At 37.8% G+C, this 14,095-nt stretch overlaps 1 protein-coding gene across 1 annotated transcript in view; it reads right to left on the bottom strand.

Annotated features, from left to right (window-relative positions):
* Positions 1 to 3,217: 3,217 nt before the first annotated feature.
* LOC311171827 (phosphatidylinositol 3,4,5-trisphosphate 3-phosphatase TPTE2-like) overlaps positions 3,218 to 14,095 on the bottom strand; it is a gene marked incomplete at both ends in the record, with an annotated part of 88,236 nt that continues 77,358 nt past the window's right edge. Inside the window, 5 exons of the mRNA XM_084234874.1 lie at positions 3,218 to 3,323; positions 5,041 to 5,111; positions 7,230 to 7,322; positions 11,194 to 11,285; positions 13,706 to 13,811. Of these exons, the coding sequence (XP_084091000.1) occupies positions 3,218 to 3,323; positions 5,041 to 5,111; positions 7,230 to 7,322; positions 11,194 to 11,285; positions 13,706 to 13,811 (468 nt within the window). The remainder of the gene's footprint in view (positions 3,324 to 5,040; positions 5,112 to 7,229; positions 7,323 to 11,193; positions 11,286 to 13,705; positions 13,812 to 14,095) is intronic.

Genomic DNA, 14,095 nt, shown 5'->3' with positions numbered 1-14,095 from the left:
AATGTAGGAGATTTTACATTTGATATTGGCAGACAATGAATTTTAGTGATGATTGTTATATGGGCTGTGACTTTATAAAGCCATGAAACCAAGAAAGCTAATTTTACTAAACTGTGCCTAACAACAACCCCAGTTCATCTGCTCACAGACTTGGAGATGTGCAGCTGTCCTTTGGCCATCTGGTGTGAGAGGGTCCTTCTTGTCACCACGAAAGCCAGCCTCATTTTTCTGTGCTGCTCCAAAACCAGCAAGGATACTCTCAATAAAAAGTGTTCTTAAGCAGCCTGTAAGGTTGACAGCAAGCAGGTTAACAATATTTAACAATAGTCTGGGCGATGCGTTTCTGTATATTCCTGTTGGCGGGATGTAAACCTTGCATGAAACCCACAGTTCCCTTAGGCTTCTTGTTCTCTGTGAAGACTCGATGGTAACTGGTGTCATATGAAGAAGTAGGAGATTCAGGAGGATGGAATGCTGATGACTGGAGGCTGCTGCAGACATTTCGGGAGAGTTGTTGCTGTCATGCGGAGGGTTGTTGCCATAGCTGGCCTTCCACTTGTTTTTTTCTTAAAGGAAAACCATTTCATTACCTTACATTTCTCTCCATATTTAAATGGCCAGTTGCTACTGAGTGGTGCTTCATCTGAACAGGCCTGGAATGAAGCCACATAGGCAGTAGAACCGGCTTCTAGCAAGAAGTGAACTGCTTCAGAGCCCATGGTCCCCCTGCTGTGCGCCAGTGAGCTTGTCTAAGTTAGAGCTGCTGGCAGTAAACCTTCTCACATGTTGTCCTTTAGAGACTGAAATATCTTCAATAGAAACTGTCAGGCAAGTTGTGAGTGGGTGGGAGTCAGGGATGGAAACCTAAGTCAGGAGACTTTCATTCTATTTGCTTAATTCATGGTGCAGTATTTCTCCCACTTTGTACAATTTGTACACTTTGTACAAAGTGGTACAACTTGAACCACTTCAGATATGTACTCTAGACAAAAATATAGTAACTTGAAATATTGCTTAAAGAAATTCTAGAGCTCTATCACCATTAAATTATTTACGTAATATTTGAGTACATGAGTTGTTTTACATACTTACATGCATGCTAAGAATGTTTTGAGTTGTGGTTCTGTTGCAAAGGGCATTGTTTTTTGTTAGCAAGATTCCTGATACAAAACAATTTCACTCTAGGTAAACTGCCTAAAACACACATTCGTTATATAAACTACTGTTAATGAAACTTGACCGCCTAGGATTACTCTCTCCCTCCACCAGGCTGTGGATATGATGTGACTGATTTGGCAAGATGCCATTCTGTTTTTTTAAATAGTTAATAGCAAGAAGTTTAAGTCTTAGATAATTCATTCTAGTTTAGTAATTTAAGAAAACCAGTGTCATCCTATAGAAGTTTCTTGAGTTCAAAGACTTACTCACATTGTGTTAGAAAAAAGCAACAACCCAGGAAACCTAAAAAGTTCTCTTAAATGAGCAAAACAACAGTGTGTCCACTCAAAATGCCAGAAATTTTGATGCATTTTTGAAACTGCAACTGACATCTTATTTCGAAAAGCAAGATTCTTAAAAGTCGGGAATTTCCTTCCATTCTTCTTGGGAGTACTGAAAATTATCTTACTCTTTACTGAGCCAACTGTTTTTCCCCCATTCACTCAAACCTGCCTCCTGAATTACCTACTGTGGGTTATCGCTGCATGAATTTTAAAGGAAACATTACAACCTGTTTTGCCACCATACATGACCTGTGAGCAATAGAAAGTACAGGGAATAGTAGTCACAACATGGAAGTTGAAAAGCTTTAAAACTTAAACTTGAAAGCTTTTTCCTCTAAGAGAAGTGAAATTAGGGGGAGCAGAATAACTTGTCAGAAAAGCAGAAAGTTTAGCCAGCCTACTGCACTTGTGGCTGGGACAGTTTGTGGGCTCACAAGGTTATGCCTCCCTGACAGTGGCCCTGGTAGCTCAGAACTGTGCCCAACTGTTCCACTTTGGTACCTACAACCCTTTTCTAATTAAAATTTTGCTCTAGTTCCCCTTTAAAAATACTATGGCAACCTCCAGAGCAGCCAAACTGGGCAGTTCTGGGTAAGTGTGTTCATTACAAAGTTGCTTTGTTTGAGTGGTTTAGCCCCAAGCCCTATTTTTCCCCCACAGGTTTTTTTAGTGTGTGCATTTTGCAGAGTGCATGGCTTCTCAGGAAGGAGTATACTGTGTTTTAGCAGAGGCACCATTTTTTATATTTGCTGTCTTTTCCTGAAGCATTCAACTTGGTCTAGATTGTTGAATCTTGCCAATGAAAGAAAAATCACTCAAATAAGGATAATTTCGATAAAGCTAAAATAGAACTGCTTTCAGTTAAGATACAGTGACAATTAAGTTACTTAGAATAAACTTGTACCTAGTACTAGAGAAACTCCTGATTCCCCTGTGGCCACAGGACTGATCAGTGTTCATTGTGAAAAGGTGACCTTCCTTCTCAGCTTAAGTGAAACTGGTATGGTGGCTTTTAAAATAATAAATCTAGATTTCTCTAGGCAAGTATTTCCTTTGACTTCACTTGTCATGTCACATAAAAGAAATCACTGAAAATTCTTTGTTACGTTTATAAAATGGCTCTTCCCTCCCTGATGTTTGTGTGCTCAACATGCTTTGTGGTGGGAACACAAGATAAAGCATGTGTAGAGTTGGGGGGTTGCTTTGTAAACATTTTTCTACACTGGCTTTAAAACTTAAATCTTTGCATCCAATCTGATATTTAACAGTTTGTAAATCAAATGGAGAGGAAAATAAAAATAGCCTTTCTAATAAATCTGAAACTACAAATGTGAAAGTAGGGAATATATACTTTCTAAAAAAGGTGTAAGTAAATAAATTCACAGTATTGGGGGGAATCATAGTTTTTAAAATCTCAATTTTGATATAAAAGTTTTCTTTTAGAATTTTAAGAATGATAAGTAGTGTTCCTATATACTGTGTTCCAAATTAATCTCAGCACAGATGAAAACTCTGAAGGATATTCCTTGAAAGAAAATTCCTAGGACATTTTACCTTGTATGTATTTAACAGATTTCTCAAGAATTTTATGTACACATATAAACATAAGTCTATCAGTAAGGAAATAGGTTTAGAAGAATATAAATAGGTCACAGGGGTTGGGAAGAACATGATTCTACCTAAAAGGGGAACTACACTAAATCAGATACCAGCTATCACTGAACGTCATCAAAGTATATCTCAATTGCAAATTTTGGAGGGTAAATTTTCCATGCTTTTGGTTTATGGAGATTATCCACTTCATTTCTTGAAAGATAAAGCCTAGAACAGAAAAAAATAATTACATTTTATTTTAGGACTAACAGAAAAGCTACATAGTGGGGCACCTTTGTTAAGAGTTTAAAAAAGATTTGCTGGGGCTTCCCCTGGTGGCATAGTGGTTGAGCACTGGGCTGCGAAGCTGCCCACAGCCTCTGCAGCGCCAGTTTGATTCCCAGCCACCGGCAAGGGTCCCACATGGTGCACAGACCTTTCCTGCTGCGCCCCTTCCTCACCTGAGCAGTGTATTTCGTCAGTCTACCTGTTCTGTTCCCTACTCTGGCTCTGATGAATTCTCTCACCCTCCCGTGCTTCTGACTGTACCCAGTGCTTGTATAAATAAATAAATAAATCTTAAAAAAAAAAAATTTGCTGGCCACAGTAGTGCCAGCCCTTTACTGAGTATTAGCTTTCCAAGCTCTTTCCCACCACATCTCATGGATCACAAAGTACCGTGAGCTTCAGTAACAAACACAGCAGTAACAGCACGTCATTGATTCTTTTAACATTTCCTTTTAGGGAATTAATGATATGTGGGTTTAATAAAATACATTTCTATATATGACAGAAATCAGTGACTAGATGTATATTAAAATTAATAAAATAGTTTTTAAAATGATGTTTATCATTTACAGTTAATTAACATCTCATGACTAATAAAAAGGTTTTACCAAGTAGTATAGAAATTTAAATGTTAAATCTCTAGAAATGAAAAAGTGAGAAAAAGGATCTAACTTGTTGCCTCTCCAATATGAACATGGTGTTTAAAAGAAAAAGACTGTCCTTCAGCAAAACTACGTTTGAGAAAAAGCACCAAACAAAGCTATACCCAGATGTCTATTTCAGGAATTTGTGTTCAGAGCAAACAAAATTGGTAGAAATTTTCCATAAAATCCAAAGTTCATTCTATCAAAATCCACTAAATGTGTATGCATGGTAACTGTGTAGGTCAGATGTTCAATTTACTGTTGCCTTGCTGAACTTAAGATGTGATTAGATGAAGTTCAGATTTAAAGAAAAGAGTAAGACGTAAATAAGAACCATCACTTCATGCCACATACAATTACATCCACTTCTTCAAACTTCACATGAGTTTTAGAATATTTTCCTTTTGTATTGGGTAGTATGGTGATACCAACACGTTCATGTTTTCAGTGCTGCAGAACAAACAGTCCTAAAAGTGGAGTTTTCAGATGTGGTAGAAGGAACTTGGGAATAATCATCTTCAAATGAATACTTAAAAAAAAGTTTCCCAATTTGGTTATTAAAAATCACATTAATGTGAGACTATCAAATTAATGCTTTTTAGCTGTCTTCATTGATACTTAATGTGTCATAATTTCTGCCCTAGATATAAATATGTCAGTTTTTAAAGTAGTTCAGCCTCCCTAGATGATGCCTTACCTTGGCATTGAATTTGGTGCTGGTTGTTCATCAGTAAATCAATACAGATACTAAGTAGATTCATATCAAATGCCTATGAAAGGACTTGCTACACACAATATCTGATTAAATACATTTTGACTTATAATGCAATACTGTGGCATGGATGTTGAAGATGATGTAACAGTGGGTCTCAAGAATAGCCATATGAGTGGTGACTCAAGAATTTTTTAGTTTCCATAAATTGAGTTTATATAATCAGCAAAAGACTTGGTATCATGTGTTATACAAACAATGAAGATTAAGTTGTTTCTACTAGATTACATGATAGCCATACCTGTTATCTTCTATAAAAGATGTATGGAACCAGAAGAAAAATGGGCAGTTGTCATAGTATTTAGGAAGATTCTAAAATGACATGTTTAAGAAATGATTATTATTCTAGTAAAACTGACACCAAGAACTCATCATTACAAAGAGATTAAAATTCCTTTATTCAAACAATTATAGATATTAAATATGTATTGAGTCTATACTATTACTCAAGACACAAAGGAGGAAGCCTTAAAAGATTGCTGTGCCTTTCTCTTGCTGTTTCTACGAAAAAATTTTCAAGGAAATGTTTTCCTATGATAAATATTTATAATTTTAGACACTGATCCTTTAATGTGGCTTAGATAGTGCTGAACAGAATCTGCCAAGGACTTTTGCCTATTTAGGTAAAAATGTATCCCATTTCTAAAAGGAGCAACTACATTGGATAACTAACAATCTACTGATGATAGAAATACCTAAAAATTTTCAAAATGCTTTCATCCCATGGCCCTTGAAAGTCCATAGACCAGATATTATCCATATTTCCTGGGCCAGTACCCCTTACACCAGTGCCTCTGCTTGGAGATCACTGATTGAGAATTCAGACTAGTTCCATTATTTAAGGGGCAACCATCCAATAAGGGTACTATGCAGCCACTTCAACACATTTACCATTTTAATACTTAATAGATTTTCCCCCAAGAGGAAGCAAGCAGGGGATGAAGGAGGATATAAATTTTAATTTGGTGCTATATGATCAAGCAATCCCACTCCTTGGTATCTATAATATAAAGTAATACAAAGGGAGATGTGTACTCCTATGATAATTGCCACACTATTTACAATAGCCAAGCTAGGGAAACAACCTAAGTAACCAGTGAAAAATAAGTGAATTAAGGAGATTTGCTGTATATGTATATAAAATGGAATAAACTATAAAAAAATTTAAGGGCCTCCCTTAAATTTAAGGGGTAAAGGGCGCAAGGGGTAAAGATGCAACCTATGAAGAAATCCGCAGTCACTGCAGCATGAGTTTGATCCCCAGCTAGGGAGCTACCCACATGGCACAGCAGACCTCTCCTAACTCACCAGCCGCTCCCCTCAGCAGTGTGTTTCAGTCAATCTGCCTGTTCTTCTCCCCACTCTGCCTCTGGTGAATCCTCTCACTGCTCCCCCAGAACTCTGGCCTGTACCCCAGTTCTTATATGCATAAATAAATAAATCTTTAAAAAAATTTGAAAAGATGAATTCTTGTTATTTGTGACAACATGGATAGAACTGGGTTGGGGGGGGATCATGCTCAGTAAAATAAGTCAGAAGGAGGACAAATACTGGATGATTTGGACCAGACAAAACTAAACCAAAACAAACCCTAGAAATCTGACTATAGAGTTGCGGCTACCAGATGAGGAGGGTAAGGTGTGGAGAAAAGGGGAGAAAGACCCAATCAACTATAGTAGAAGACTATGGGTGACTTGGTGGTGGAAGCTGTGTGGTAACATACATCTGAGGAGATGTGCACCTATATCTCGGAATGATGCAGTGTTAGAAACCAATGTTACCTCAAAGAAACAAACAAAAAATTCTGAAGAAAATTTACATTTGGTCAACAAAGGTGTTGGCACTTCTGGCTGATGATTAAGAGGAAAATTGAAAGTATTGATAGTGAAAAATTTGTTGTACGTAGAATAATGTTCAGTCATACATTTCTTGACTGGTCAATATAGATTATATACTCATTGTATTCAGAGTAAAGACAAAGACAGACATTCTAATTTTTCATAAAGTAATACTGACTAAAGTACTATTTTAATGCATTACATATCAGTTCAGAGGAAAGTGAAATCTCCTTCACTATAAAATCTTTTGTAAATTATGGGAAACAATGTGTTTAGAGATATAAAACAAAAATGTGATCACTGCTATGTAGCAAAGCATACCTTTGTTTTTTAGCGTCTTGGCATTCATGTGTTTTATTTGAATATACATGCAGATTATAGAGAATATAGAAAAAATAAATGAGCAAAAAAAACTTAATCACATGTTCTTTTAAAAAATTTGTTATATATACATGACTTGTTTTTCTCCCCCTCGTTGGTTAAGGGTTGATATCTGCTATCATTTTTCTTGTTGAGAACTGTAGCAAAGAAAATTCCAAACCAGAATCGCTCAAAAGACCAGATAAGAATAGGTTGTTTCTTGATTACTCACAGAACAGAGAAACTGCACCTTCACATCATCATACAGAGGTGGACAGCTGAGTAGTTTAATGATTACTCTGTCTTTTTTAATGTCATGAAATATCTGTGAATGAACAAATGTAATTCAACACTATAAATCTAGTTAATAATGAAATAAGTATAATAATGAAATTCATTTTTACTTAGTGAGGCTTCCTATATTTTTCAATGACTCTTACTGTGATAGCTCAATCATTGCATGTATATATTAATGTTAATCATTATTTTCATAAAGTTGCAATACTGTTTTTTTTTTAATTTTTAAAAGGCCAACATGTTTAAGGATGAGGCAGTGTTAAAAAAACAGTACTCATTTTTCTTTTAGAATTTAAGTAACCATTACTGTTGACTCTGTCACCTGATTTCCTGTTGAATAGGTTAAGAAGTTCAATTTTAAAGCTAGAATTCACATTCAAAAGGTAATGCAAGGTAATGCAAAGCTGATCATGTGTTATCAAATATGTGTGTTTGCTGATGAGATCATAGGCCTTGTTCAAAGCAGACTGTTGAATGGAGTGACCAAAGAGAGACTGAGTTTCTAGAATAAATGACTTTGAAGCTCTACTATTTCTTTGTTTCTTTGTGATTGACACCCACTATGAGAAAAGTCTATGGTAGGCTCTGTGAAAAATATGAAAGAAGGCCAAGACTCAGTTGATGCTACAGGGAGCTATACACATAAGGAACAACAGCAGAATGACATATAATTATGTGTCAAGCTGTACGATGAAGACTCAGTTTTGGTCACTTAGAGGAAGTTGCAAAATGAGAGTGCTTCATGGAGTAGAAAGAAGTTGAGTTGGGCAAGAAAGGATTTGTATAAATGAGAAGGAACATTGAAAAATGAATCTAGTTGAGACAAAGGGCCAGTGATGAGGGTGAGGGAGGAAAAACTAGCAAAAACAAGCCGAAATCAGAGTGTTGTATTCCAAGAGTCAGGGTAACCTGACTACTGGAATGGTGTCACAGGTCTAGTGACTGATGGAAATAAGTTGAGGTATGATAGTGCTAGATCTTGAGAGCTCAAAGCCAGGGAAATAAGAATGAAGTTGTTGAAGAATAAGGTGAGGCATTGCCTATGTGACAAAGTAGCCTGATAATTATCACATATCACATTTGTTTAAGATTTATAGCTCACAAAGCAACTTCATATATTCATCAAATTTAATCCTTACAATACTTGAAGATGCAATCTTTATTTTATAAATAGGAATATTGAGCCAAAGACATGACAGGTTTTGACCATGAGCACATAGTGTTTCTTCTCCTCTACATTCAGCTTTTCACAATGAAAGTAGTATTTGAGGATACATATTATAGGACTCTATGTACTACATTGTATAAGGAGGAAAAAAGGAAGGAAACTATTGTAGAAATATCAGTATGAGTAAATGAAGTCCTGGACCATGGCAATAGGAACAGAACAGAAGATAGAAAGAGAAAGAGTGAAAAGAGATTTCAAATATATAATCAATAAGAATTGGTATCTAACTGTATTTAGAGGCCCAAAGCAGAGAGAATCAAAGGTAACACCAAATTTAAAACCTGGCCCATACAAAAAAAGATCAGAAACAATGAGGATTGATGAGGGTGTGGAGAAAAGGGAATACTCATATACTGTTGGGGGGAATGTAGACTAGTCCAGCTATTCTGGAAAACAGTATGGCGGTTTCTCAAAATATTAAAAGTAGATCTCCATACAATCCAATAATTCCACTCCTAGGTACCTACCCAAGAATATAAAAACACTAACTCAAAGAGCAGATGGCACACTTATGTTCATTGCAGCACTACTTACAATAGCCAAGCTATGGAAACCATCTAAGTGGTTTAAATGAGTGGATTAAGATGTGATCTATACACCTAATGGAATAGTACTCAGGTATCAAAAAGGATGAACTCAGATAGAACTAAGGGGGTTGTGCTAAGTGGAATAAATCAGAAGGAAAAATACAAATATTGGATGATTTTGCTCATATATGGATATAAAGAAAACAAAGGAACAGGCAAAACTAAACCCAAGCAACCTAGCAATCTGACTGTTACCAAATGAGGTGTGAGGAATAAAGGGAAGAGGGACAATGGACTATGGTGGAGGACTATAAGTGCTTTGGTGGTGAGTGCAGTGTGGTAACATATATCTGAAAAGATGTGAAAAGGTCTGAATTATATACAGTATTGTAAGCCAATGTTATTGCAATAAAAAATAATATGATTAAAAAAAATGTTAAAGCCTGATGGAAGGAGGCTGGTGCCATTTGTAGAAACAGAAAGAAACTCGTGATAAATTTGAATAGGCAAATGTATTTTTGTGTTGTGTGAAAGAAGGTTAGCACTGTCCTTGACAAAAGTATTTGAATTGTTGGGGCAGAGACGATATTGCAGCTCCTGCACGTACCATACAGTGGGTGCTAATAAATATGTGCAAAGTGAATGGAAGTTTAAAGCAGGGGGATGAATGAATGCAACCAAGAATAGAGTTGTGTGGAGATAAGAACAGAAAACCAAGTATCAGGCCTGAGTGAGTGCCCTCATTTGGGACTGGTGGAGGGAAAAGGAGGGGGAAAAAAAAAGAAGGGAAAGAAATAGGTTTGGAGAGGTAATAGGGGAACTAGAGACAAAAGCCTGACAGATAATTTCAAAAGTTACATTACTTCGACCCATGAAGGAAGCATTCGTATTATTTCAGAAAAAGGTCTATGGTCTTAGGGATTTCTTCAACTTTTAAGAAAACATTGTTCAACTCAATGAAACAAAGAAACAAATAAATCCAAATTTAAAAAGGACAGAAGAACTGAAAAGACATGTTCCAAAGAAGACACACAGATGGCGGATACCCTGGTGGCGTGGGGGGTTGAGACACAGTGTATAGGGCTGTTCACAGCCTCTTCAGCATGAGTTTGATCCTCCAGCTGGCCAGGGAGCTACCCACATGGTGCAGCAGACCTCTCCTAGCTTGCCTGCTGCTCCCCTCAGCAGTGTTCTTAGGTTGATCTGCCTGTTCTGTTCCCCACTCTGTCTCTGGTGAGTCCTCTCATCCCCCACACCTCTGGCCTGTGCCCCAGCTCTTGCATGCATAAATAAATTTTAAAAATCTTTGGGGAAAAAAAAGAAGACATACAGATGGTCAACAATTGTATGAAAAAAAACTCAACATCACTAATCATTTGGAAGTTAAAACCAAACCACAATGAAATATCACCTCACACCTGTTAGAATGGCTGTTATCAAAAAGACCAGAAACAACATCTGTATTGAGAAGGGAATTCTTGCATTCTGATGGTGGGAATTTAAGTTGGTGTAGCCACTATGAAAAATAGTTGTGAAGCTTCCTCAAAAAAAAAATTTAAAAATTGAACAACTATTTCTGAGTAGATATCCAAAGAAAACAAAACACCTTGAAAAAATATATGTACCCCATGTTCACAGTGCAGGCCCACAGAACATCTGAGTTAAAATCACTTAGATCATTGCTAAATCTAGAGACTTCTGGGCCCCATTCTAGACTTCCTAAATCATTCTTGTGAAGTACAACCTAGAAATCTGCAGCATTGCAAGTTGCTAGGTCATTTTCATACACACTAAAATTTCAGAATCAGTACCATGTAATAAAATGACCAAAAAACTATGGCTAAAAGTGACCAGTTACATGAATTTAAAACTCCAACAGATTCCTGGGAAGATGCTCGGCATTTCTGGAAAAGTGAAAGTCAAAGCAACACTCTGAACTGAAAATATATTCTGGAAAACTCTCTGAAGAAACTGTTCTGAACAATGAGTTTAACTCAGCTCTAACTTGCCGCCGAACCCAAGGACAACATATTGGATGATGACTGGAAAGCAACACAGCCTCTCATTGTGGTCAGTGATGGTTTAGGGAGGTCAAAAACCAGAAAACAAACAGCAGAAATTCCAGTTCACAAGCTTTCTCTTACCCTACAGTTTTTGAAAGCAGAACAGTGAAAGACAATCTTTTGCTGCATTATCACTTGTACTTTTAGATCACTTCCATTGCCTTTTCCAATACCTGAATGAAATGAAAGAGGCTGGTTAGCACAAATATCAAAATATCTCACCAATTAACATTATGGAATAAAAAGAGAAAAAAGCCCAGCTACCAATGTATCAATATGGAATCAATGGGCTTTGCATTGGTTTTGTCTTTGAAAGACAAGGCTTCAAGCCCAATTCTGTCTCCAAAACAGAATTTACAAGGCTGAAGAAAAAAGACAAAGTTCAGTTTCTAAGACTTAGAATCTCACTTCGCCTTTACAGAGGAAGGTGACTTGCAACCTTTCTTACTAATGTGTTACTTTCTTTAGACTTTTAAAGGAATGTCTAAATCCCTCTTGCCCTAGTTTAAGTCCAATTCCTAGGAAATTATTGGATAGGGTTATATCCAAATGTTCCTATGGTGTTCAATGTATATTTACAGACAAATGATTCCATGCTCCTTTTTCAGAGTAAAATGACCCACTTACTTTAGTGTTTCCTCCAAGGGCTGATTTCTCAAGCTTCCAGTTGATTTTTATTGCTTTCCTTTCAGCCTTGCACATTTCACTTAAGTATGCATAGAATTCAAAGTATAGAACTAAAGCAAATATGCTTTTAAAAATGTCCTATATTAATCATTCTTGATTTTTCAGCTTATATAATTTCGCTTTGTTTTCACTGACACCATGTTACTGATCAGGAATCATTATTTCTTTGTCTTAGTTGCCTCTGTTTCATTCCAGTTGTAGAACTTTCTACTGATGCCTACCAGTAATGAGTGAAATGTAGAACTAAACTAAGTCAAATACTTATCATGACAAACTTAATCTGTACACATTTACATATACATAAACATTCTTTTACTGTTGAGTCACTGGATAAAATGTTAAAAAAATATTCCAGATCTTATTTTATTTTATTTTTTTTAATAGAGGTATGTTTTATTTATTTATTTGTTTGTTTGTTTGTTTGTTTGTTTTGTTTATACATGCACTGGGTACAGTCAGAAGCATGGGAGGGTGAGAGAATTCACCAGAGCCAGAGCGGGGAGCAGAGCAGGCAGAAGGACCTAAGTTCACTGCTGAGGGGAGCAGCGGGCGGCAGGAGAGGTCTGGCGCCATGTGGGACCCTCCTCCGGTGGCCGGGGAGCAGCCGGGGATCGAACCGGCGCTGCAGAGGCCGCGGGCAGCTTCGCAACCCAGCGCTCAACCGCTGCGCCACCGGGGAGGCCCGCCAGATCTTATTTTAACACTAGGCTGACTGGGGTCCCATATTCAGCACACCTTGTGGTCTACAATCTGGCTCTTGTTTTAGGGACTCAGGAGCATTGCTCCCCTGCTGTACTGGGAGTGAGACCCCCACCCCTCCAAGCTGAGATGTCCCTTGTTTCACACCTGCTCTGAGGGTGAGCTATACAGGGAATTAAGTGGTAGAGAGAAATAGACACATGGGACTTGAAGCCAGTTCAACCCCTCAGAGGCTTTCTTTTCTTTAATTCCCAGAGATAATCTGACCAATTTCCCTGTCTCCCTGGGCAGTGTTGAGGAACCCAGTCTCTCTCGTTACATTCTTGAAGGACAGCCAGCTCTTTTGATGTTTATAAGGATTTTTGCTCCTGGTAATAATTGGTAGCAGCAGTCTTTTTTCTGTATCCTTACATGGGGGGACTGACAGACACCCCCACAGATTCCAGCTTTCTTCCATGTTATCAATTTAGGTAGAAAAAGCCTCAGTGTCATCCTCTGGGAGACTTGCTTTGACCCCCAGGGAAGTTAGATGGAGTCCGGCCTCTCTGTGTCCCAATACTGTGATCAGCTCTTTACCTATACTCTCTTCTCTGCTTGCCACCCAAGGACTCTGTAAAGGTGGGCAAGGCCCAAAGCAGGTCTTTGGTCGTTCTTTGTTAAAAAAAAAAAATTGAGACAACAAAATTCATTTGCAGTTTTGGAGTGAACACATCTTAATGGAATTCCTGGGCTGAGCAGACTATAGGTGGAGGGTGAAAAGGGAGAGAATAAGGAAGATGAGGGAAAAAGAATCTCTAAAAGGAGGTGAGAAAATGATGTAGAGATGCTTCTGCTAAGATGAACCCTGAACAAGAGAAAGAAACAGTGTGAGAAAGAAAGTCTCTATCAGAAGTTTTACTTTGAAAAGTCCACCTTGGGGGTAGACCAGAGCAGTAATAAGGATAGGAGAAAAAGGGAGGGGATGGAACCCCCAAATTAGTGTGGGAAAGGAAAGAGGACATTTAGGAATTAAGGAATTAGTAATATGGCCACAGCACTGCTGGACTAATGGGCAACTCAGGGGGGTAGGGGCTTGTCTGTGAGGATACACAAAAGGGCAGCTATCTTCTGGGATTGTCTCTCTATATAGATATGAGCAAAACCCCCTAAACAAACAGTAAGGACATTGGTCCTTCTGCCCAATTTTCCAATTACATAGAGCACTTACCACGCATTGCATAAAGACAGAATTTTTTTATCTTGAGTATTTTTCTCGGAGGGAGTGTCATCTTATAGATATTTTTCACATCTGCAAAATATCCAACATATCTATTCTGCAAAACAACAGAAGCCTCAATTGAAATGGAAATGAAAAGTCTATTGTCAGCATTCCTTATTTTTTTTCTTTTTTTTTTTTTTATAAGAACCGGGGTACAGGCCAGATGTGCGGGAGGGTGAGAGGATTCACCAGAGACAGAACGGGGAACAGAACAGGCAGACTGACGAAATACACTGCTGAGGGGAGCAGCGGGCGAGACAGGAGAGGTCTGCTTCACCATGTGGGATTCTCACCAGCCAGCCAGAATCAAAACTGCACTGCAGAGGCTGCGAACAAAAT

The sequence above is a fragment of the Talpa europaea genome (assembly GCF_964194135.1).
Source record: "Talpa europaea genome assembly, chromosome: 6".
Lineage (NCBI taxonomy): Eukaryota > Metazoa > Chordata > Mammalia > Eulipotyphla > Talpidae > Talpa > Talpa europaea.
Note: the sequence above shows the minus strand (reverse complement) of the source record. Positions and strands in the feature narration are given on the sequence as shown.